This window comes from Pseudophryne corroboree (assembly GCF_028390025.1).
Source record: "Pseudophryne corroboree isolate aPseCor3 chromosome 5 unlocalized genomic scaffold, aPseCor3.hap2 SUPER_5_unloc_1, whole genome shotgun sequence".
In the NCBI taxonomy this organism is placed as follows: domain Eukaryota; kingdom Metazoa; phylum Chordata; class Amphibia; order Anura; family Myobatrachidae; genus Pseudophryne; species Pseudophryne corroboree.
Window position 1 is genome coordinate 167,748 of NW_026967598.1, and position 21,315 is coordinate 189,062.

A 21,315-nucleotide genomic window follows, 5' to 3' on the forward strand; every position below is an offset into this window, starting at 1 on the left:
TTTTGTGCCATGCTTGCGCCGCATCAGAATTCAAACACACCTAAATATCAAGCCAATAATTATGACGACTCCCAGGATACAAAGAAGAAACTTCCCTACACTCACGATAACATTTTGAGCCCATTCTCCTAATCCTGAGAACCAATTTCGTGGGTTCAACCATGAGACCCAGCCGGTCAGTTCATTACTCACAGCAGTCAGGGTAAGGTTGTGTCTCCTTCGGAACTCCCACTTCAACTGCAAGATATCGTCCATCTTTTGATCAATAATCTCGGTTGGGTCATCAGTGCTGTTTGTAATATATGTGCAGCACTTCACACCATATTGAGTTGCCAAAGTGACACAGTACCCACCCGTCACAGCTGTGATATAATTAAGGACCATCCTATGCTGGATCAGTTCTGTCTTGTAAGCTTGCAACTCCCTACCCATATACCTGAAGGTGTCGTCATACATCTCAGTGATATTATCTATCAAGTTCGCTAGCGCATGGATATACCTATAATTTATAATTCCTCTGGCAGTACGGGTGATGTCTAATGCGAGAAGGAATTGAATCCCGGTGGATTCGTGGATCAAATCAGAGGCTACGTGCTCTGTCCTATCTATGAGGTGTCTCTTAACGATGTGTTCATAGTAAGTATGAGTATAAGGAGCCTGAGCACTGCGGTGAACGTCTTTCATCTTATCATGGGTTATGGTCATGACCTCTGGCAACACTCTTCCAACATAACACAATCCCTCTGAGTTCGGGGCAAGCCACTTATACGCCTTCCTCCCGCATATGAAATAGGCATCATCGGGGAGAACATATGGGACAGAATATGACATCACCATATTACAAACTTTCCAAGTGAAAAACCCAATCCCTAGTTGTCTCATCTGCTCAGTACAAGTATCAGGCTGTATGATATGAGCATAGTACCCTGGTGATACTTCTCCAACCCACATGGTCTTGCTTCCTCGAGTATACCTATACCGAAAATACCTTCCACTGTTGGCTATTTGGCGTATAAGTTCAGAGTCTACGGGTATCCTATCAGCTCTATGCGAAAAGGCCATGGTCTGGTTATTCCATGTCACCTCCCAATTTCCTCGTTTTCGGAAATTGGAAATGTTGAAGCATAATAAGGATCTATCTACATGATACTGGTGGAGCTTCAAACTAGGGGGCCTAGAAATATAAAATTTCTTGTCCACTGGTCTCCCACCCCGTAATTCGAGTACCTCATCTATTGCTAAAGGGTACGGTACTAATCCTGACTTGCTCTGACCTTGAGGTACTTGTGAGCACACCCAGCATTCTGTCTGGTTTAAGACCTTACCCACTAGTGAGTGGTAATCACTCAATGGATGACGGTCCATGTTGATATTAAGGCTGGACTGACATCTCTGGATGCACCCGTCCTCAACTATGTTCTCACAATTCTTACAAATGCAATTTTCCTCAGCCAGTAACCCTTCACAGTGCCTCCGAGCTCCCTGACTACCAGATCGTTTTCTGATACTTGCCTTTGCTCGAGTGATGTGTTGCTCTTGGAATTCTACAAATCCGTCCTCGCCATCAGAACCCATTCCAGATCCTTTCTCGACCTCTCTGGTACTCTCACCGAAACAGACTGTTCTGGTCAACAACAGGGTTAACAGGAAAACCCGGAACGCAGTCTCTTGGGGTAAGTCCATCTTGTTAAGGGAAGAGAAAGGAAACAAGAAGGGGGAGGAAAAGGGAAGAAGAGAAGGAGGGTAGTGGGGGATGGAGAAAATATTAAAATAAAAAAAGGAAAAAGAAAACTGGTGCGACAATCGCCTCTGGTCTTGTTGTTCTCCGCGCTCAGGTGCCGTCTCAACAGTACTGCCTCTCAGCCTTCCTGGAACAGTCACTCCAGTGATACGATGTTCTCTCCGGGTCAGCGACCTTTCTGTAGGAAACATAGATCTGTTTAACTGTTGTGTATTATCAGTTGTGTGATCTTTGGGAAGTGAGAAGAGAGGGGAAATAATAAAAAGAAAATTTGTCAGATTTGCGTTCACCATCAGGCTGTCACACCATCATGTATATGTAATTGAAGACAAATCACAGAGTTTAGTAACAGATAAGTTTGTAAAGGCAAAGAAGATTTTACAAAGTTTGACATCTGGATTGGGCACTACGGGGAAAGATTCCCTAATCGGTCTGTTCCCCTTAAAAAAAGTTTATGTGTGTTATAGCTCTACTGGGACTATCCCAGCCATCAATCCAGTGTCCTGTCCATTCTAAGTTCATAGGGAACCCGGTATCCTTGAGATAAATTCCTCTACCTGTGATGGACATGCATCTAAAACAGTGAAATGCAATATTAGTCTTCGTGGGTATCTTAACATATTTTCTCTGACGTCCTAGTGGATGCTGGGAACTCCGAAAGGACCATGGGGAATAGCGGCTCCGCAGGAGACTGGGCACAACTAAAGAAAGCTTTTAGGTCACCTGGTGTGCACTGGCTCCTCCAACTATGACCCTCCTCCAAGCCTCAGTTAGATTTTGTGCCCGGCCGAGGTTGGATGCACACTAGGGGCTCTCCTGAGCTTCTAGAAAGAAAGTATATAATGAGGTTTTTTATATTACAATGAGACCTGCTGGCAACAGGCTCACTGCAGCGAGGGACTAAGGGGAGAAGAAGCGAACCTACCTGCTTGCAGCTTACTTGGGCTTCTTAGGCTACTGAACACCATTAGCTCCAGAGGGACCGACCGCATGGAACTGGCCTTGGTGTTCGGTCCCGGAGCCGCGCCGCCGTCCCCCTTACAAAGCCAGAAGTAAGAAGAGGTCCGGAAAATCGGCGGCAGAAGACATCAGTCTTCACCAAGGTAGCGCACAGCACTGCAGCTGTGCGCCATTGCTCCTCATACACACTTCACACTCCGGTCACTGAGGGTGCAGGGCGCTAGGGGGGGGCGCCCTGAGCAGCAATAAAAAGACCTTGGCTGGCAAAAATACCACAATATATAGCCCCAGAGGCTATATATGTGATAATTACCCCTGCCAGAATCCATAAAAAAGCGGGAGAATAGTCCGTGAAAAAGGGGCGGAGCTATCTCCTTCAGCACACTGGCGCCATTTCTCCCTCACAGCTCCGCTGGAAGGAAGCTCCCTGGCTCTCCCCTGCAGTCTACACTACAGAAAAGGGTAAAAAAGAGAGGGGGGGGCACTAAATTTAGGCGCAGTATATATAACAGCAGCTATAGGGGACATAATTCAGTTAGTCCCTGCATTATATAGCGCTATGGTGTGTGCTGGCATACTCTCACTCTGTCTCCCCAAAGAAATATTCTGGAACTAAGGGCCATTTACAACGCCCTAAGTCAGGCAAAATCCCTGCTTCTACACCAGCCGGTACTGATCCAGTCAGACAACATCACGGCAGTCGCCCATGTAAATCGACAGGGCGGCACAAGAAGCAGGATGGCAATGGCAGAAGCCACAAGGATTCTCCGATGGGCGGAAAATCACGTACTAGCACTGTCAGCAGTGTTCATTCCGGGAGTGGACAACTGGGAAGCAGACTTCCTCAGCAGGCACGACCTCCACCCGGGAGAGTGGGGACTTCATCCAGAAGTCTTCACGCTGATTGTAAATCGATGGGAACGTCCACAGGTGGACATGATGGCGTCCCGCCTAAACAAAAAACTAGAGAGATATTGCGCCAAGTCAAGGGACCCTCAGGCGATAGCTGTGGACGCTCTAGTGACACCGTGGGTGTACCAGTCAGTTTATGTGTTCCCTCCTCTGCCTCTCATACCAAGGGTACTGAGAATAATAAGAAAACGAGGAGTAAGAACAATACTCGTGGTTCCGGATTGGCCAAGGCGAGCGTGGTACCCGGAACTTCAAGAGATGATCTCAGAGGACCCATGGCCTCTGCCGCTCAGACAGGACCTGCTGCAGCAGGGGCCCTGTCTGTTCCAAGACTTACCGCGGCTGCGTTTGACGGCATGGCGGTTGAACGCCGGATCCTGAAGGAAAAGGGCATTCCGGAGGAGGTCATTCCTACGCTGATTAAAGCCAGGAAAGATGTAACTGCAAAGCATTATCACCGCATATGGCGGAAATATGTTGCTTGGTGTGAGGCCAAAAAGGCCCCAACAGAGGAATTTCAACTAGGTCGATTTCTGCATTTCCTACAAGCAGGAGTGACTATGGGTCTGAAATTAGGCTCCATTAAGGTACAGATCTCGGCTCTGTCGATTTTCTTCCAGAAAGAACTGGCTTCACTACCTGAAGTTCAGACGTTTGTGAAGGGAGTGCTGCATATTCAGCCCCCGTTTGTGCCTCCAGTGGCACCTTGGGATCTCAACGTGGTGTTGAGTTTCTTAAAATCACATTGGTTTGAGCCACTTAAAACCGTGGATCTAAAATATCTCACGTGGAAAGTGGTCATGTTATTGGCCTTGGCTTCGGCCAGGCGTGTGTCAGAATTGGCAGCTTTGTCATGTAAAAGCCCTTATCTGATTTTCCATATGGATAGGGCAGAATTGAGGACTCGTCCCCAGTTTCTCCCTAAGGTGGTATCAGCTTTTCACTTGAACCAACCTATTGTGCTGCCTGCGGCTACTAGGGACTTGGAGGATTCCAAGTTGCTGGACGTAGTCAGGGCCTTGAAAATTTATGTTTCCAGGACGGCTGGAGTCAGGAAAACTGACTCGCTATTTATCCTGTATGCACCCAACAAGCTGGGTGCTCCTGCTTCTAAGCAGACTATTGCTCGCTGGATTTGTAACACAATTCAGCTGGCGCATTCTGCGGCTGGACTGCCGCATCCTAAATCAGTAAAAGCCCATTCCACAAGGAAGGTGGGCTCATCTTGGGCGGCTGCCCGAGGGGTCTCGGCTTTACAACTTTGCCGAGCTGCTACTTGGTCAGGGGCAAACACGTTTGCAAAATTCTACAAATTTGATACCCTGGCTGAGGAGGACCTTGAATTCTCTCATTCGGTGCTGCAGAGTCATCCGCACTCTCCCGCCCGGTTGGGAGCTTTGGTATAATCCCCATGGTCCTTTCGGAGTTCCCAGCATCCACTAGGACGTCAGAGAAAATAAGATTTTACTCACCGGTAAATCTAATTCTCGTAGTCCGTAGTGGATGCTGGGCGCCCGTCCCAAGTGCGGATTGTCTGCAATACTTGTACATAGTTATTGTTAACTAAAGGGTTATTGTTGAGCCATCTGTTGAGAGGCTCAGTTGTTTTTTCATACTGTTAAACTGGGTATAGTATCACGAGTTATACGGTGTGATTGGTGTGGCTGGTAAGAGTCTTACCCGGGATTCAAAATCCTTCCTTATTATGTCAGCTCGTCCGGGCACAGTGTCCTAACTGAGGCTTGGAGGAGGGTCATAGTGGGAGGAGCCAGTGCACACCAGGTGACCTAAAAGCTTTCTTTAGTTGTGCCCAGTCTCCTGCGGAGCCGCTATTCCCCATGGTCCTTTCGGAGTTCCCAGCATCCACTACGGACTACGAGAAATAGATTTACCGGTGAGTAAAATCTTATTTTGTGCTTCCTGGGTGGGAGCACGCTATATGTATACCATCTCTAACAAAACTCCTGTTAAATTACTTAGAGGTCACTTCTGCGAGAGAGAGAAGCAGAAGTTTAGAGGCCTCCTCCTAACTCCAGTAAGTTCTGTCAAAAGGGTAAAGTTACATTTATTCTGTTCTTCCCATTAACCGAATCTGTGTTTTTTATACTGTATCGTGATTCCTTACTATATGTCCCTTGATCCCGTCTATGTGTTTAATAACGTGGCTTGTTTTCTCTGTCTAGGGGTCTATATTGGCTATGTGCTCTACTACTCTTACAATCTTTAGCAAAATGTCCTTTATTTTTACAAATGTAACATATTCTCTGTCTTTTGTTACTACTAGGGTTTTGGGGTGTTAGGGTATGTTAACCTGTTCAGGTCTGGTCTATAAACTCTCTGCAGTCATCAGTCAGAATTCTGTTTCTTTTGCAACCGGTTGGAGATCAGTGAATGAAAAGGTGACACAAGATCATGTGTAACCTAAGCAGTCCATAGTTGACCTGGCTTAGGGGCCATATAAGGTTTATTTTATAGCTGGAGGACAAAGGATTCATGTGTGCCAATATATTTAGCCAATCAGAATACACCATGTATGTCTCAAAAACTGTAATACATCAATTGTCATACACGATTATAATTAGCAATTAGAACATTCTAGAAAATGGTTAGTGCTTCGTTTATCAGTCTTTCGGACATAAACTTCTTTCCAATTAGCCTTGGATACATCTGTTGCCTTGTCCTTGAACACGTCATGCTTTAGAACAAGATATTCGAGGTATAAAGTCTGAATATATCTGTCCAATATTTTTAAGGAAACATGAACCCATTTTGTGATTAACAGTAAATATCTTAATCAATGCAAAAAAGCGTGAATCAATATATTTGCTATACTGCGGAAGCTCCTACACCATCATTTCCCCTCTTTTTTATTCCACTTTTTCTCCCTATTCTACCTACACTAGGCCTGAACTATTCCCTTTCAGTAAACCAGTCCCCTGGATTTATAGTCCAAACCTTGGGGATTACCCCTAACAACAACCAAAGGATAAGCAACTTCATTCTTCTGGCTGGAGAGTCACTGTCAACTTCTTTGAGTGGGATGCATGTAATCAGGTATCACGACCTTTCACCTTAATTTAAGGTAGACATGGTTAGCAGCACTTGATATGGACCATCATATCTTGGTTCAAAGGTCTTTCTCACATGTCTCTTTAAATAGACCCAATCTCCTGGATTTAGCTTATGCGTAGCTGATCCTTCTGGGTCTGGAATGGAAGAAAACACTCGGCAATGGAGGTTAGTCAATGTTTTACAGACCTCCTGTACATAACCTGTAAAAATCACCATGATTATGTTGTAATTGTTGTGGATAATAACAACCTGTTCTTAGAGCTGACCCAAACAATATTTCATATGGAGTCAGTTTACTAGGTTTCATGGGTGTGGTCCTAATATTAAACAAGACTATAGGTAGGCATTCTGGCCAAGTTCTTTTGGTTTCTGTCATTTTCTGTAGTTTTAGCTTAAGGTCAAAGTTCAGATGTCCCCCCTCCCACTCGCCTGGGGGCGGTAAGGCACGTGGAAGGCCTGCTGTACCCCCAAATCTTTCATTATATGCTGCATGACTTCTCCTGTGAAATGTGTACCTCTATCTGATTCTATAACATCAGGTATCCCAAATCTACATACTACTTCTGCTATCAGTTTCTTTGCAGTGGTTTTTGCTGTGGCTTTGCTTACTGGCCAGGCTTCGGCCCAGTGACTAAACATGTCCGTTGCTACTAGTACATATTCATATGGACTGCTTCGTGGCAACTGTATATAGTCAATTTGTAGTCTTTCAAATGGGTAAGAGGCTTTGGGTATAGTTCCTAGAGGTGTCTTGGTTCTTTGTCCTGGATTGCTGATTCCACAGATCCAGCATCCTGCTACAAAGTTTGTTGCAGCTTTATTGAAGCCAGGAGCTATCCAATGCTCTTGTACTCTATTCAACATGGCTTCCTTTGAATTATGTACTTGTCCGTGAGCTACTTGTAACATAGGTGGAAATAGAGCTGCTGGTAGACAGTACTTTAATTCTTTTGACTTCCAAAGTCCATGTTCATCTTCTTCTGCCCCCAATCGTGTCCATTTCTCCTTTTCTCCTTGTGATGCTTGTTGTTGAATTTTGATCAACTCCTCTTCACTGGGCATTTGTTTCACATCTTGAGCTACTAAGACTTGCTCAGGTTCTTTTGATTGTAAGGCAATTCTCTTGGCTTCTGCATCTGCAAATGCATTTCCTTTAGCTTCCATGGTTTGGCTCTTAGTATGTGCTTGTACCTTGATTATGCCAATCCTTTTAGGTAGTTCCAATGCTCTGAAGAGTTCCATAATCAAACTGGCATGTTTGATGGGTTTTCCATTTGCACCTTTGAAGTCCCTACTTTTCCAAATAACAGCGTAATCCTGGGACTAGATGTTAGCTGTCATGTTTTCAGCATGTATGCAGGCTCTGGTCATTGCTATGAGTTCTGCTTCTTGTGCTGCCATTCTTGGTAGCAATGGTCCAGAGTCTATGACTTAAGTTTCAGTTGTTACTGCATATCCTGTCCTTGGGGATCCATTATCATAATATCTTGATCCATCGACGAACAGGTTCATGTCTGGATTGTCCAGTGGTGTATCTTGGACATTAGGAAGAGGTAAAGTCTCTAATTCCATGAGGGCTAGGCAATCATGTGGAAATGTTTGTGCTGTATTTTCTGTGTCTGTAGCAGCATTTTCCTCCTCATCTGACGATTTACCATCATTTACCATGTCCCCCTCTCCTCCCCTCTTTTGAATCGTTGATGGGAAGGAGTGTAGCTGGGTTTAGTACAGTGCATCTTGTGATGGTGACATGGGAGGCGCTTAATAGTGCTACTTCATATTTGGCAAGTCTGGCTGCAGAAAGATGCTTGCTTTTTTTCTTGACTTAGTATTTCTGTTACAGCGTGCGGTACTTGTATACACAGTGGATGATCAAGCACAATGATGTCTGTCACCTTTTCCTTCAGTATTGCTGCTGCTGCCATTGCTCGGACACAGGATGGTGCTCCTCTGATAATCGGATCCAGCTGGGCTGAACAGTATGCCACTGGTCTTTGTTTTGGTCCGTATTTCTGGGTGAGCACCCCTAAAGAATGCCCTCTGTTTTCATGGCAGAATAGGTTAAAAGGCTTTTTGTAATCAGGCAATCCCAATGCTGGGGCTGTTATTATGGCTTGCTTTAGTTTTCTTACTGCTTCTTCAATGGTGTCCCTGTTTTCTGCTGACGCCTCCTTTTTTGTTAATTCATATAGGGGTTGCATCAGTAATGAGGCTGAGGGTATCCATTCTCTGCAATAACCAATAAGGCCCAGAAAAGCTCTGATTTCATTTAATGTTCTTGGGGTTTTTGCTTGAGTTATTGCTTTTGTTCTTTCATCAGTAAGATGCCTTGTTCCTTGGGATATGCAGTGTCCTAAAAAGATAACTCTTTTCTGTACTAGCTGTAGTTTGGCTTTTGACACTCTGCAATCTTCTTCTGCCAAAAAGATGAGTAGTGATGCTGTTTCCTTTTTGCACTTCTCTTCTGTCTGTGCAGTAATAAGCAGATCATCGATATATTGAACTAACTGGGTGTCTGTAAAGTGCGGTCTCCATTTCTGCAGGATTAATGCCATTGCCTCTGAGAAATCTGATGGACTGGTTGCTCCCCCTTGGGGTAATTGTGTCCCACCATATTGTTTACCTTCGTGAGTGAATATTAGAAACTTCTGGCTTTCCCATTCATCAGTAGATAATCTGTTTTTCCCTCCTTTGGAATCTTGAGATTCAACACCTTTATTGATTAATGCTAGAAAAGGGTTGCTGCGTTGAGGGTAATACATCATCTGATGGTTACTTGTCGCACTTTGGCAGTGCTACTTCATACATGGTCAGCCTTGCCACTGACAGGTGTTTGGTTCTTGCTTGTTGAAGCTTCTTTGTACCTGCATGTGGACCCTGGATGATAAGTTCATGATTCAGCACTATGCCTGTGCTCTTGTCCTCTTCTAGGACTACTGATTCATCACTGTGTCTGTGCTCTTATACTCTTCTAGGACTGTTGCTGCTATCACTGCTCTGATGCCGGTAGGTGCTCTTTGATTACCACTGTCAAGCTTGCTTGAGTTGTAGGCCACTGGTCTTCACCTCAGTCCATGATTTTGCATAAGGACTTCTATGTATGGCCTCCTTCTTAATTAGTCAGGTAGTTCTAGGGCTTGAGATGAGGCAACTGCTGTTTCCAATTGTTCAATAGCTTCATTCATCTGTTGCTGTATGTAGGATGCGGACCCTCCTCCCTTTCAGTGTTGTCATACAATGCTTGCATGTAGACTGGTGCTAGAGGTATCCGTGTTCTGTAGTGTCCTACTAGGCCCAGGAATGATCATCTGACTTGCTTGACACTAGTTGGCATCTTAGCTTGCAGTCTGAATCTTTTCCTTCTCACTTTTGTTAGATGTCTGGTACCTTGAGTGTCCTAGGAAGATTAACTCTTGCTTGACTAGCTGCAATTTCTCCTTCTGAGGCTCTGCAGTCTTGGTCTTCCAGAAACTTCACTAAGGACACTGCCCCTTCTTGGTGCTTCTTTTAGTAGTGGTGGTGGCAATCAGCAGTTCATTCACATCCTGTATTTAGCTGTGTGTTTTGTGGATAAATCACTTGGTGATATAGCCCCTCCACAGGGCTATCCTGGTCCATTAGTATTGCTTACTTTCTTCTACAACTGGTACTGCGGGAATGAGCCAATACTGAACTTCTGTTTTAACTTGCTTCTAATTGGCTTTTTGTCCTTTCCTTTGATAAGTTGCTGGAAAGTTAAACTTCTGCTGGTGTGTACTGTATTCTCCTTGGATAAGCTTTAGTACATTGTGCTTCAGCAAAGTCACTGGACATGTACTCCAAGGTCAAGAACTGGGCTGGTATTGGTGACTGTATTTCTTTCATCTCCTGTCCTTTTAAGAATTTCTGATATCATCAGTTCTTGTGGTATCTCCCTCTGCTGTCTTCTGCGTGTGCTGGCTCCAGTATTCATTAGGCACAAACGTATTTCTCCAGTGGGCAAGGTGACTGTAATCACACCTTCTGCTGTTTCTTCTGGAGACATTATGTTCACTGGGGAGTACCTGAAGAAGCTTGTACTTCATATTGGCAGAAGAAGCATCATTCATTTGTCTTCTGGAACTTTTTCTGTCTTGTTCCTTATTATTTGCTTTAAACCCCGGAGCTTCTGTTGCTTTAAATCATGGCATTATCTCTGTAATCTTGCCATGTAGTACTGACCACTTGTCAGATGTCTTTCTTTGTCCTTCTTAAAGCAGACTTCCTTTAGTCTCCAAACTTTCATGCGCCCTTCATATTGTTTCTCAACTTTTCTTTTTCCAATCACCTCTCTTTATGATTCATTCATTATTCTTCATACTTTGTCCTTTCTTTACTTGCATATTCTTTCTCACTGCTGCTGGCATGTCATCTTCTTAGTCCAAGTCCACCCAGGCTGGTGTTTAACATAATGATGTTTATGCTGGGAGTTGTTGTTCCTCTTTGTCTTACTTTTCCTGTGAGAGATAGTCTTGTATAGCAGCTTGTATTTCAGGTTACATCTTTGCTTTCTTGCAGGGGTAGGGCTTAACCTCCCAATCCAGTCATTGCAATGGCTTGATCTGTAAGTAAACGTAGAGGAATCTGGTTGTGCATAAAAACAGCTCTTGAAACCCTTGGGTCTCCTGTGGGTAAAGTCACTTTTATCGAACTGCCAGTGGTGACTGAGTACACTGTTGCCGACACAGGAGTTGCACACCTTCATATTCTATCATCTTGTGTGTCGTATAGTGACTTTATCATAGTAAGTTCTGATGGACTCAGTCTTTTCCTGTTTCAAATCTGGGGCTGTTGGTGCTCTGAGTGTCTGTGCATGACACCATCTCTTAAGTCTTGTCATGTACATCTTTCCACTTTCAAACGTTGTTCTATTTTCCTCTGTCGGAACGTCCGTTATGGCTGGGCAATCATCTACTGCATCTGCTTTTAACATGGTGCCTACTGTTTGGGCAGTTGCTGGTCCTAGTATAGCCTCACACAACTGGTGGTAGTCGACCCATGCCGGTGTCCATATGGTTTGAATTCTTTCCATATAGGCATAAAATGCTGTTGGTTTTTTTTTTTGTTTGTTTGTTTTTTTCTAGGATCTGGGGACTCTGCAACTATATTTGCGAGGTCATTGCCATACCATGGTTTGTGGTGTTGGCTCTGTACGATGTATGGTTCGTTCGTCCTGGCTGCATTATCTGGGTTGCGTATTCTCTGTACTTGTGCTGGATACAGAGAAACAGGCAATGATGACCGTCTTTCAGTATTTCTAGTCGCATAGATATCTTGGCATGGTGGTTCATGGGGTGAAATCCAGTTTCCACAATTTGGGCAATGTTCATATCCTTCTGGAACGCAAAACTGACATACCGGACACAATCTTTCTGGAAAATATGTCAGTTTATTCTGTACATTATGCACCTGGGCATGAAAAGCTGTAGAGGCTGTGTCTTGACCCCTTGCTTCTCCTCTTCACCTGATTTGCACCCTTTCGCCTATAGTTCCTGATTGTGGACAATTGTTTACTGGACTCATAGCTTGATTCCAGGTGTCTACCACTCGTTTAAACATGAGGGGAACTTTAGCTGCCCAGTTTCTTTGGTTTGATCTTGTTGGGGTTTCTTGTGATAAAGTATCAGGACACTGGGGCATACTCTGTACACATAGCTCAGGTAAATCATTCGGGTTTTCAACCACAGATCCTTCCAAGATAGGGCTGATTATTCGCCACACTTTTCCTGGTTCATCTCTTTTCCATTTCACTGTTAGTGAGCTTGCAGATGATTCAATTCTGTTCATACTAGGGGTACCTGGGTGTGCATGCATGTCTGGGTATAGGGGTGGGGTATAGTGTGGAGGTGCTGTTGCTGGACTAGGTCTCAGTGGTCATTAATTCACTTGGTACCTCTTGCTGCTTTAAAATTGTTCGGCTTGCTCCCGAGTCTATAATGCATTGATATTGGTGACCTGTTGGCAGTACAAGGGTCACTTGATCATTTTCTTGTTCAGATGGTGTTTTGGCAGGGAGGTACCTCGGGAAGCCACTTCTTCATGCTTTAGGTTTTTCTTGCTGGTTTTCACACCATTCCTTGTATTTTTTTTTCAATTCTTCTTGAAATGTCCTTTTTGCTTGCAGAAATAACACTTTCTGTCATCTTGCTTGGTTCCTTCTTTTGAGTTCCTTCCTGTGGCCCCTTGCGTTGGGCTTCTGATTTTCCACTTGCTTTGTTCCTGGACAACATGAACTGTTACCTTCGGTATGGCATTCTTTTCTTTGGCTTTTCTTATTTTTTTCATTTTTTCTTTCTTGTGCTACAGTGATCCAGATGGATACTTGATCTCTACAATTATGCTTAATTATCCAACTCTTGTTACAGGAGGCAAATTTTTCCCATTTCTCTAAGTCTAGTGTCCCTTCTGACGGAAAACCTGCTCTTTTGAAAATTTGACTTATTCCTTTCAAAGCTTTCCTCCCCTCCCTGTTACTAACAATATCCACGGGTTTGTCGGGCCCTGACATCTTTACAGACCGCGCTCCCATGCCTGGGTGAACGTGCGCGGAACCCCTCCTGATGTGGTATTTTAGCAACCCCTTTTGAGGGACTTAAAATCTCCTTTTAGAGCTTTCCTCCCCTCCCTGTTACTAACAATATCCACGGGTTTGAACCCCTCCTGATGTGGTATTTTAGCAACCCCTTTTGAGGGACTTAAAATCTCCTTTTAGAGCTTTCCTCCCCTCCCTGTTACTAACAATATCCACGGGTTTGAACCCATTCTGTTGTGGTATTTTAGCAACCCCTTTTGAGGGACTTAAAATCTCCTTTTAGAGCTTTCCTCCCCTCCCTGTTACTAACAATATCCACGGGTTTGAACCCATCCTAATGTGGTATTTTAGCAACCCCTTATGAGGGAATTAAAAACTCCTTGTGAGACGCTGACTCTGAAGAATCTCTTCTATCCTTGTACCTAAAAAGCTCCTTAAATCCGTCTGTGGACAAATGACTGGGGTTGTAGTGTTGTCCCTTCCTCCCTGTGTTGGTGGAAAATCTGTTAGTACTGCTCCCCAAGTGAGACCTGCATAATAGATTATTTCTTCTGGATCACTGAGATGCGTCCCTAATATTATTGTTAAGTCACTCCAAGGGTCTATCCCTCTGCCTATATAGACTCCTGCTTGTGTCTTGTGTTCTTGGTAAACTCCCCACTATTCTTGGAATACGTTCACCTTGTGTCTCTTTCAGACAGTAGCTGTTCTTTATTACTGACCCAATCCTACCCCTTAACTGTCTTGCATAGGGACATACAATATATACAGTACAATGTGTGCAGGAGAATCTAGTTACTGACACTGGTTTCATTATTCAGCAGACACCCGACTCCCCCCCACCCTTTCAAAAGCATATTGGCAGAGTACATACAACAGTGCAAGGATACAAAAACAAGGATGACAGTAAATGCTATATCTGTTATCTGTGTGCACGGCAGCTGTTTGAGGCTGCACGGGCACATGGGTCTTAGACCTGGGATTATGTGGTTCCTAGGCCAATAGGTTATGATGTTAGATCAATCATTCTTAATGTAATGTTCCAACAATTCCCTTTTTAAAATGACAACCTTTTGTACAATAAAATTCATCATCATTTTCCACATAACCAAATGAGACTTCAGTGCTTGTAATTGCCACCAATCTCGGTGCTACGGACCCTTTGTATTTTCTTAACACAACAACACAGGTACAAGATTTGCATATACCTCTTTGGTTATTTATCAATTCAAACTGTTTATCAGCATTAGAATACACCTTGGCCATACGCCACCTTTTAAAAATGTAACATTTTTCTGGATATTTGATTAATTCCCCCTGTACACTTGTGACAAATTAGCTGAAGATATTTACCCACAATTCAACAATATAACATAAATATATGGTACCTTAAAAAATTTCTTCTGACTGACACTGGGCTCTTTAAGATATTCTCTGACCTTCCCGACTGGACTTCCGCAGATTCATTCAAGAAACGCTGATTCAAATGAGCAGGTAGAAATCTACACCTTAAATCTCACTTACCGGTTTTTTTTTATCAGCGGTTCCTGAAAGATCAGAGGATTTATTGCCAGTGGAGGAGATGCTGGAATATCTCCGGACGATGCCCCCAAATGTTAGGGTATGTTAACCTGTTCAGGTCTGGTCTATAAACTCTCTGCAGTCATCAGTCAGAATTCTGTTTCTTTTGCAACCGGTTGGAGATCAGTGAATGAAAAGGTGACACAAGATCATGTGTAACCTAAGCAGTCCATAGTTGACCTGGCTTAGGGGCCATATAAGGTTTATTTTATAGCTGGAGGACAAAGGATTCATGTGTGCCAATATATTTAGCCAATCAGAATACACCATGTATGTCTCAAAAACTGTAATACATCAATTGTCATACACGATTATAATTAGCAATTAGAACATTCTAGAAAATGGTTAGTGCTTCGTTTATCAGTCTTTCGGACATAAACTTCTTTCCAATTAGCCTTGGATACATCTGTTGCCTTGTCCTTGAACACGTCATGCTTTAGAACAAGATATTCGAGGTATAAAGTCTGAATATATCTGTCCAATATTTTTAAGGAAACATGAACCCATTTTGTGATTAACAGTAAATATCTTAATCAATGCAAAAAAGCGTGAATCAATATATTTGCTATACTGCGGAAGCTCCTACACCATCAGGGGCTTGGGCTGATGAGACTTTGGTGTAAGAGCCTGTATACTTTCAATCCTCAGCCTCTCCTCTTGCAGTTTTCTACGCCTAGCAATATTCCTATGGTGTTCAATTGCATACCTCCCAACTTTTGCCTTCTTGAAAGAGGGACACCCGCGCGGCGAAGCCGCGCGCTCTCCCGAAAAGGGGCGTGACCTTCGAAAAGGGGGCGTGGCTTCGCGGGAGGACCCGCAATCGCGAGCCACGCCCCCGTTTTCATCACTGAAGGGGCATGTCCAGCGCTCTGTGAGCTGCTGGCATGCCCCGTCCTCCCTCTGTCTCCAATGAATAGACGCTGTGCACATGCGCACAGCGTCTATTCACCGCTGCTCTGCTAAGCAGGGCAGCGAGAGACAGAGCCTCCCAACTGCCCCCCCACCGCGGGACACTGCGGCCCGCGGGTGGGACAGCGGGACAGTCCCCAAAAAACGTGACTGTCCCGCGAAAATCGGGACAGTTGGGAGGTATGCAATTGCGCACTCTCTAAGGCAAGCTACTGTGACCCCTCTCCAATTAGGCAAAGAGGTTTGTACTCTGTCCCTCACTGTCTTATTGAGTCCGTCCATTAGCACAGACACAGCTACCTTCCTGTATTTCGTATCGTTCCCTGCATCTCATACTCCCATGTATCTTTCCATTTCCTGCAGTGCTCGGTGGAAATATTCAGATGTCATTTCATTTTCCCTCTGTTTTATGGAGAAAATTCTTCTCCACTCAGTGGGGAAACACAACTCTAGTTGCCTATTAATTTGTTCTATATTTTCCTGATTGTTTCTGTCAGTCATAGGACTATCCGACTCTAGCCTACAATCAGTGGTGAATTTTTGGGTGTCAATATTAGGGAGTAGGCAGGCTTTCAAAAATGTCCGCCAATGTTGGTTTGTCGGTTCATACGCATTACCCAGATCTCTGATACATTTCTGACATCTGGCTAAATGCTTCCGAGGGTCGGGGAATTCTGAAATGATTGATCGCAGCTCATCTCTGGGCCACGGACAATACATTGCATTATTCCTGGTGAGGACTACTCCCTGACTATTGGTTCCCCCATTGGGAGTTACTATTTCCAAGACAGGGTGTAATCCTACCATTCCGTTCCTAATCTGTTTACTGTGTGGTGTTGTTGTTTCTGTGCAATGAACTGTCTCATACTTACCGGTAGCTGTGACCTCACCAGTTCTTTCATTGGGGAATACTGTTACTGCTCTACCTGGTTGGACAGGTCCCACCTGATTGTCCTGCAAAGTGACTGCTTGGAGGAGAGCTGCGATTTGGCTGAATCCTTCATCTCCCTGTGACCTAAAACCTTGGAGAGACTTCAAAACAGGATACATTTTGCAAAAGTTAGGGTTAATACATTGCTCTTTCATATTACTATCATTTACGGATGTATCATTGACTGTAGCCTTCTGTTCCCCTTCGACCTGTGTAGACAATGGTGTGTTTGTGTTCTCATTCCCGCTGGGTTTGAAACCTGCTGCATATGTTAATTTCCCTTGCATATCGCCCTCTTGCTGCCATAAATTTAAACAATCTGTGTGTCTAATCCTTTGTTTTCTGGATTTTATTAGACATATCCTACTCCTTAAATTCTGCAATACCTCTAGTTCAAAACTGCCTACCTTAGGGAATGGTTCCCTATCTTCCGCAGTCATACGTTCCCATTCATTGCACAAAATTTCTGCGTGTGGTCCATATTTCTCACACATTATGAACCTCGCTGACCCTTTGGGTCACGGTATGTCAACCAGAACCCTGGTTGCACGTCCCTTACTTGAGCAACTGGCCCCCATATTTTGCAGGTATTGCCGTCCCGGCTAATCCTACAAAAAAACAAAATACTCAATATAAGGCAACGGTGAAAGTTCTCCGAGTGCTTTCACCCACTCACCGCCCACGTTGGCCAATACTACCATACACTGTATAGCAAAGGCAATGTACCCAACCTGGGGCCCTGTGTAACCTATATTTACTGGAAGTTTCTGGGAATAACTTACCCTTCCCAGTAAATATAAGTCGTTGGAGATTTCCTGAGAGAGACCAGCGAAACTCCCTAAACCTTTATTATACACAAATCACGCTTGCGTATGCAATAACCAGCGCTAATGATACCGCGATTTTACGCAAAGCTTGTAAAAAGGGTATCACGTTGCGTTAATATTGCACCCACGAACGCGCGGTCCAATCGCACAGCGTATAGGTACTTGTTACTTATCTGCCGTACGACTAATGGAATCGTTTTTTTAGGCTGCGAAACCTCAGCCAGAGCGAATCAATCAAAAACTAAATGGGTATCTTCGCTAACCCCCTGGGCTGCGGTACTCTAAACCTCGCTGACCTTCTGGCCTGCGGTACTCTAAACCTCGCTGACCTTCTGGCCTGCGGTACTCTAAACCTCGCTGACCTTCTGGCCTGCGGTACTCTAAACCTCGCTGACCTTCTGGTCTGCGGTACTCTAAACCTCGCTGACCTTCTGGCCTGCGGTACTCTAAACCTCGCTGACCTTCTGGCCTGCGGTACTCTAAACCTCGCTGACCTTCTGGTCTGCGGTACTCTGCTACCTTGCTCCTTTGTACTTCAATTTATATTAACGTGAGCCAGCTATTCTCACGCCACCAAGTCTCCACTCACCTGGTGTACCACCTCTACGGGATCCCGAATTCCCTGGGTCCACAAAACCTTTATTATGTTTGCTCACTCACGCTCGTTCACTCAAATACACTTTGTTTTTGTTTTTTTTCTGTACAGGAAATTAACTTTCATTCAGATAAACAGCCTTAGTACCAGAGGTAATACAGTAAAAAAGGTTTTATTTAAACTAAATCTTGGAAACTGAGCAACTTGTGCTATTGTAGCGTGGCTACCGTCCCGCCCCTACACTAAACAATGCTATTGTGTAATGTGTACTTAGCGGCCGTACCCTTATACACTTTGCGTAAACACACGACCGTGCGTATGTCTTTACGTTGCGTACGCAGTCCCGTACTTTGTCCGAGACACGTGTACAAAGACCGTATGTCCGCAATAGTACAAATCCCACACTTCTATAAATGTAAGCGATATTACCTATAATCGTTTACTTAACATAACACAGTTTCTTCCTGTATAAACCTGTTTAACTAGGCCAGACTGTATTTGTGTTTTACGTTTACTTCCTTAATATTTAGTCTATGTTTTAATTAAATAGCAACAAATTTCTCCGTACAGGTCTAAATGAATCTAGTAATCAGTACTTATGGCAACAATGCGAGCAGGTATACAAATACAAAGTACAGGTGTATGCTTGTGTTGTGTGCGCATTTGGCGCCAAACAGAAATTCACAGACTTTTTAAAATAGCTTTGTATATTTACCTTACGGATCCCACCAGCATCCCTACAAACCATGCAGAGCAGACACCATCTTATCAGCAATGAGATAGGGTTTACCAGTGTATTCTACGGCCAGGAAAAGGTTCATGTAGGATACCTGTCCGCCCTTTGCTGATAGATGAAGTCTGCTTTAGCCTGCTAGGTTGCGGGTATGTGGAAAAACCGAACGATGTCCCCAATTGATAATGTCGATATTATCTTAAACGATAAAGCTATACCTTTAAACACACTTTTACCATGGAGCCGCTGCAGCCGCTAGACTTAATACACATGCTACGTACTTTGTACGCTATTTGCGTACAGAGTCCCGTACCTTGTACGGACTTAGCGTACAAACGCCGCGCTGGGGGTACAAAGTACACACAGTGCGCACACACTCTTGATATACTTTAAACCTTATTAGTAATGCAATGCAATGATATTATTACACTCTAAACCTTATGCAGTAAAGCACTGCAATGATGTTACACCTTAAACCTTATGCAGCGCTGACGGTATAAAATACCCGCAGCGCGTACACACCTTATCAATACACTTTTAAACCTTATACAGTTAGGTAATGTAATATGCTTTAAACCCTAGCAGGGAAAAGAGGACACAACACCGATTTGTAGTTTAACACTGGGCTCCGACACCTCAGCGTATATATCTGGAAGGGGATAACAATACAATTTATACACTACAATATACAACAGAGTAAATGGCTACAGTCAATGTACATACGTGAGAATATTCGCAAGCGCTTCCTGGTCCAGTCCTCCGCTCATCAGGTTGATAGCGTTAAGAGTCTTCTGACCGGCCAGGCAGCAACAGGCTTTTTATACACTACTTCCAAAAGCAATACAATGGATACTGTAATCCCTTTGTCCATTGGACACAGAGATGCATCTTTACATTACAGGAGAGGTCATAGGTTGATTTGAAAAGGTGGGCAATGTCTTTCTCAACTGCTCTTGTGGGTGGTCTCCTCTGGATTCCCGCCGCATACATAATATACAGTAAATACAGTTTATATCTATATTCTACTTTTGCACATAACTATACGCAGGGACATGCGATCTTCCTCTAACCAACACCGGAATGTTACCCTTTAAATACCCTACAGCTGGATACTAGACATCACCTTATAACCTTAGTCTGTCCCCTCCTATCATGCAAAGGCGAATCCCTTAGTCCTGGAATCATTTAAACTGTTGATACTTGCTGATGTGGTGCAGGGGGGCTATGTGTACAATGTGCACTATTTGGATTAAATATGTAATGTTCTGATAACCCTCTATGCACTCACAAACTCCGCCGTAAATACCCATACCACTCGCAGGACCGCGGGAGCGATCATACGCAAATTGCGGATATGTGCACGCACGGCGGAACAAGTGCACGCGCAGCGGGCATGTGTGTGTGGTTAGTACGTGGTGTGTGTACTACAATATTTTTCGACTTTGACAGTGATAAACTACATGACAGATACAGCTGTTTGTCAGTACGTGCAGGTGACACCGAGCTCCCCTCTCTGGTATTAATCACTTTCTTGGTGAGAATGTGAGAGCAGTCGGAGCGCAGGCTGAGCGTGGCCATTGTCTGGGGATTGCTAGTAGAGGTTAGGGCTGTGACTGTAAATGGAAGGAAGGGAGTAGAGAGGGGAGGATTCAGAGTTCATTCCGCGTGCCCTAAAAGAGACGTCTACATCCGCCCGTGCCTAGAAATGAAAGTAGTCTGAGATAATGATTATTAATGCAGAGTCGTTGTGAGTTTATGAAATGATAAATGAATTGATGTGTCTTCCTGTCTCTAGCTCCTAACATGCAGTATTCAGGCTCACTGTCCGGCCTCACCCCAGATCTGGCAGAGATGATCATTGACTACATGATCAGGGAAAGAGCTTTGCGGCCAAAAACTCTGGATCTATTTACTGGCTGCCCTGTCCGCAGGATCACTCTAAACTGCTATCAGTACTGCACAAATGATCTCATCCGACATCTCCGTGGCTTCCCTGGCCTTCGGACCCTCAGCCTCAGCTCTTGTCATCTAATCACAGGTGTGGATATGTAAATGATATAGAAAATCTATTGTATATCAGTATAAGTCCTGACATCCCATTTTCTGTTCTCAGATCAGGGTCTTTGCATTGTACAACAGCTGCACAAGTTACAGCACCTGAATCTCAGTGCCTGTAGAAACCTCACTGAGTCGTGTCTGTTCCACCTCCGAGGTGAGCACTCGCTAACCATCATGTGCCTGATTTATCTCTGTAATTGATGCACTGTGCCTTATATCTGTCATTGCTGTATTCTGCCTTATCTGTCATTGCTGCACTCTGCCTGATCTCTGTCATCGCTACATTCTGCCTTATCTGTCATTGCTGCACTCTGCCTTATCTCTGTCATCAATGCAACTTGTCTTATATCTGTCATCGCTGCATTCTGCCTTACATCTGTCATCGCTGCACTGAGCTTTATATCTGTCATCATTGCACTCTGCCTTATCTGTCATTGCTGCACTCT

The 21,315-nt window shown here is 44.2% G+C and overlaps 1 protein-coding gene across 1 annotated transcript in view; it reads left to right on the forward strand.

The window, feature by feature from the left end:
• The window catches only part of LOC134985575 (uncharacterized), a 379,405-nt gene that overhangs the window by 113,399 nt on the left and 244,691 nt on the right, over positions 1-21,315 (forward strand). Inside the window, exons 6-7 of the mRNA XM_063950396.1 lie at positions 20,607-20,849; positions 20,925-21,023. Of these exons, the coding sequence (XP_063806466.1) occupies positions 20,607-20,849; positions 20,925-21,023 (342 nt within the window). The remainder of the gene's footprint in view (positions 1-20,606; positions 20,850-20,924; positions 21,024-21,315) is intronic.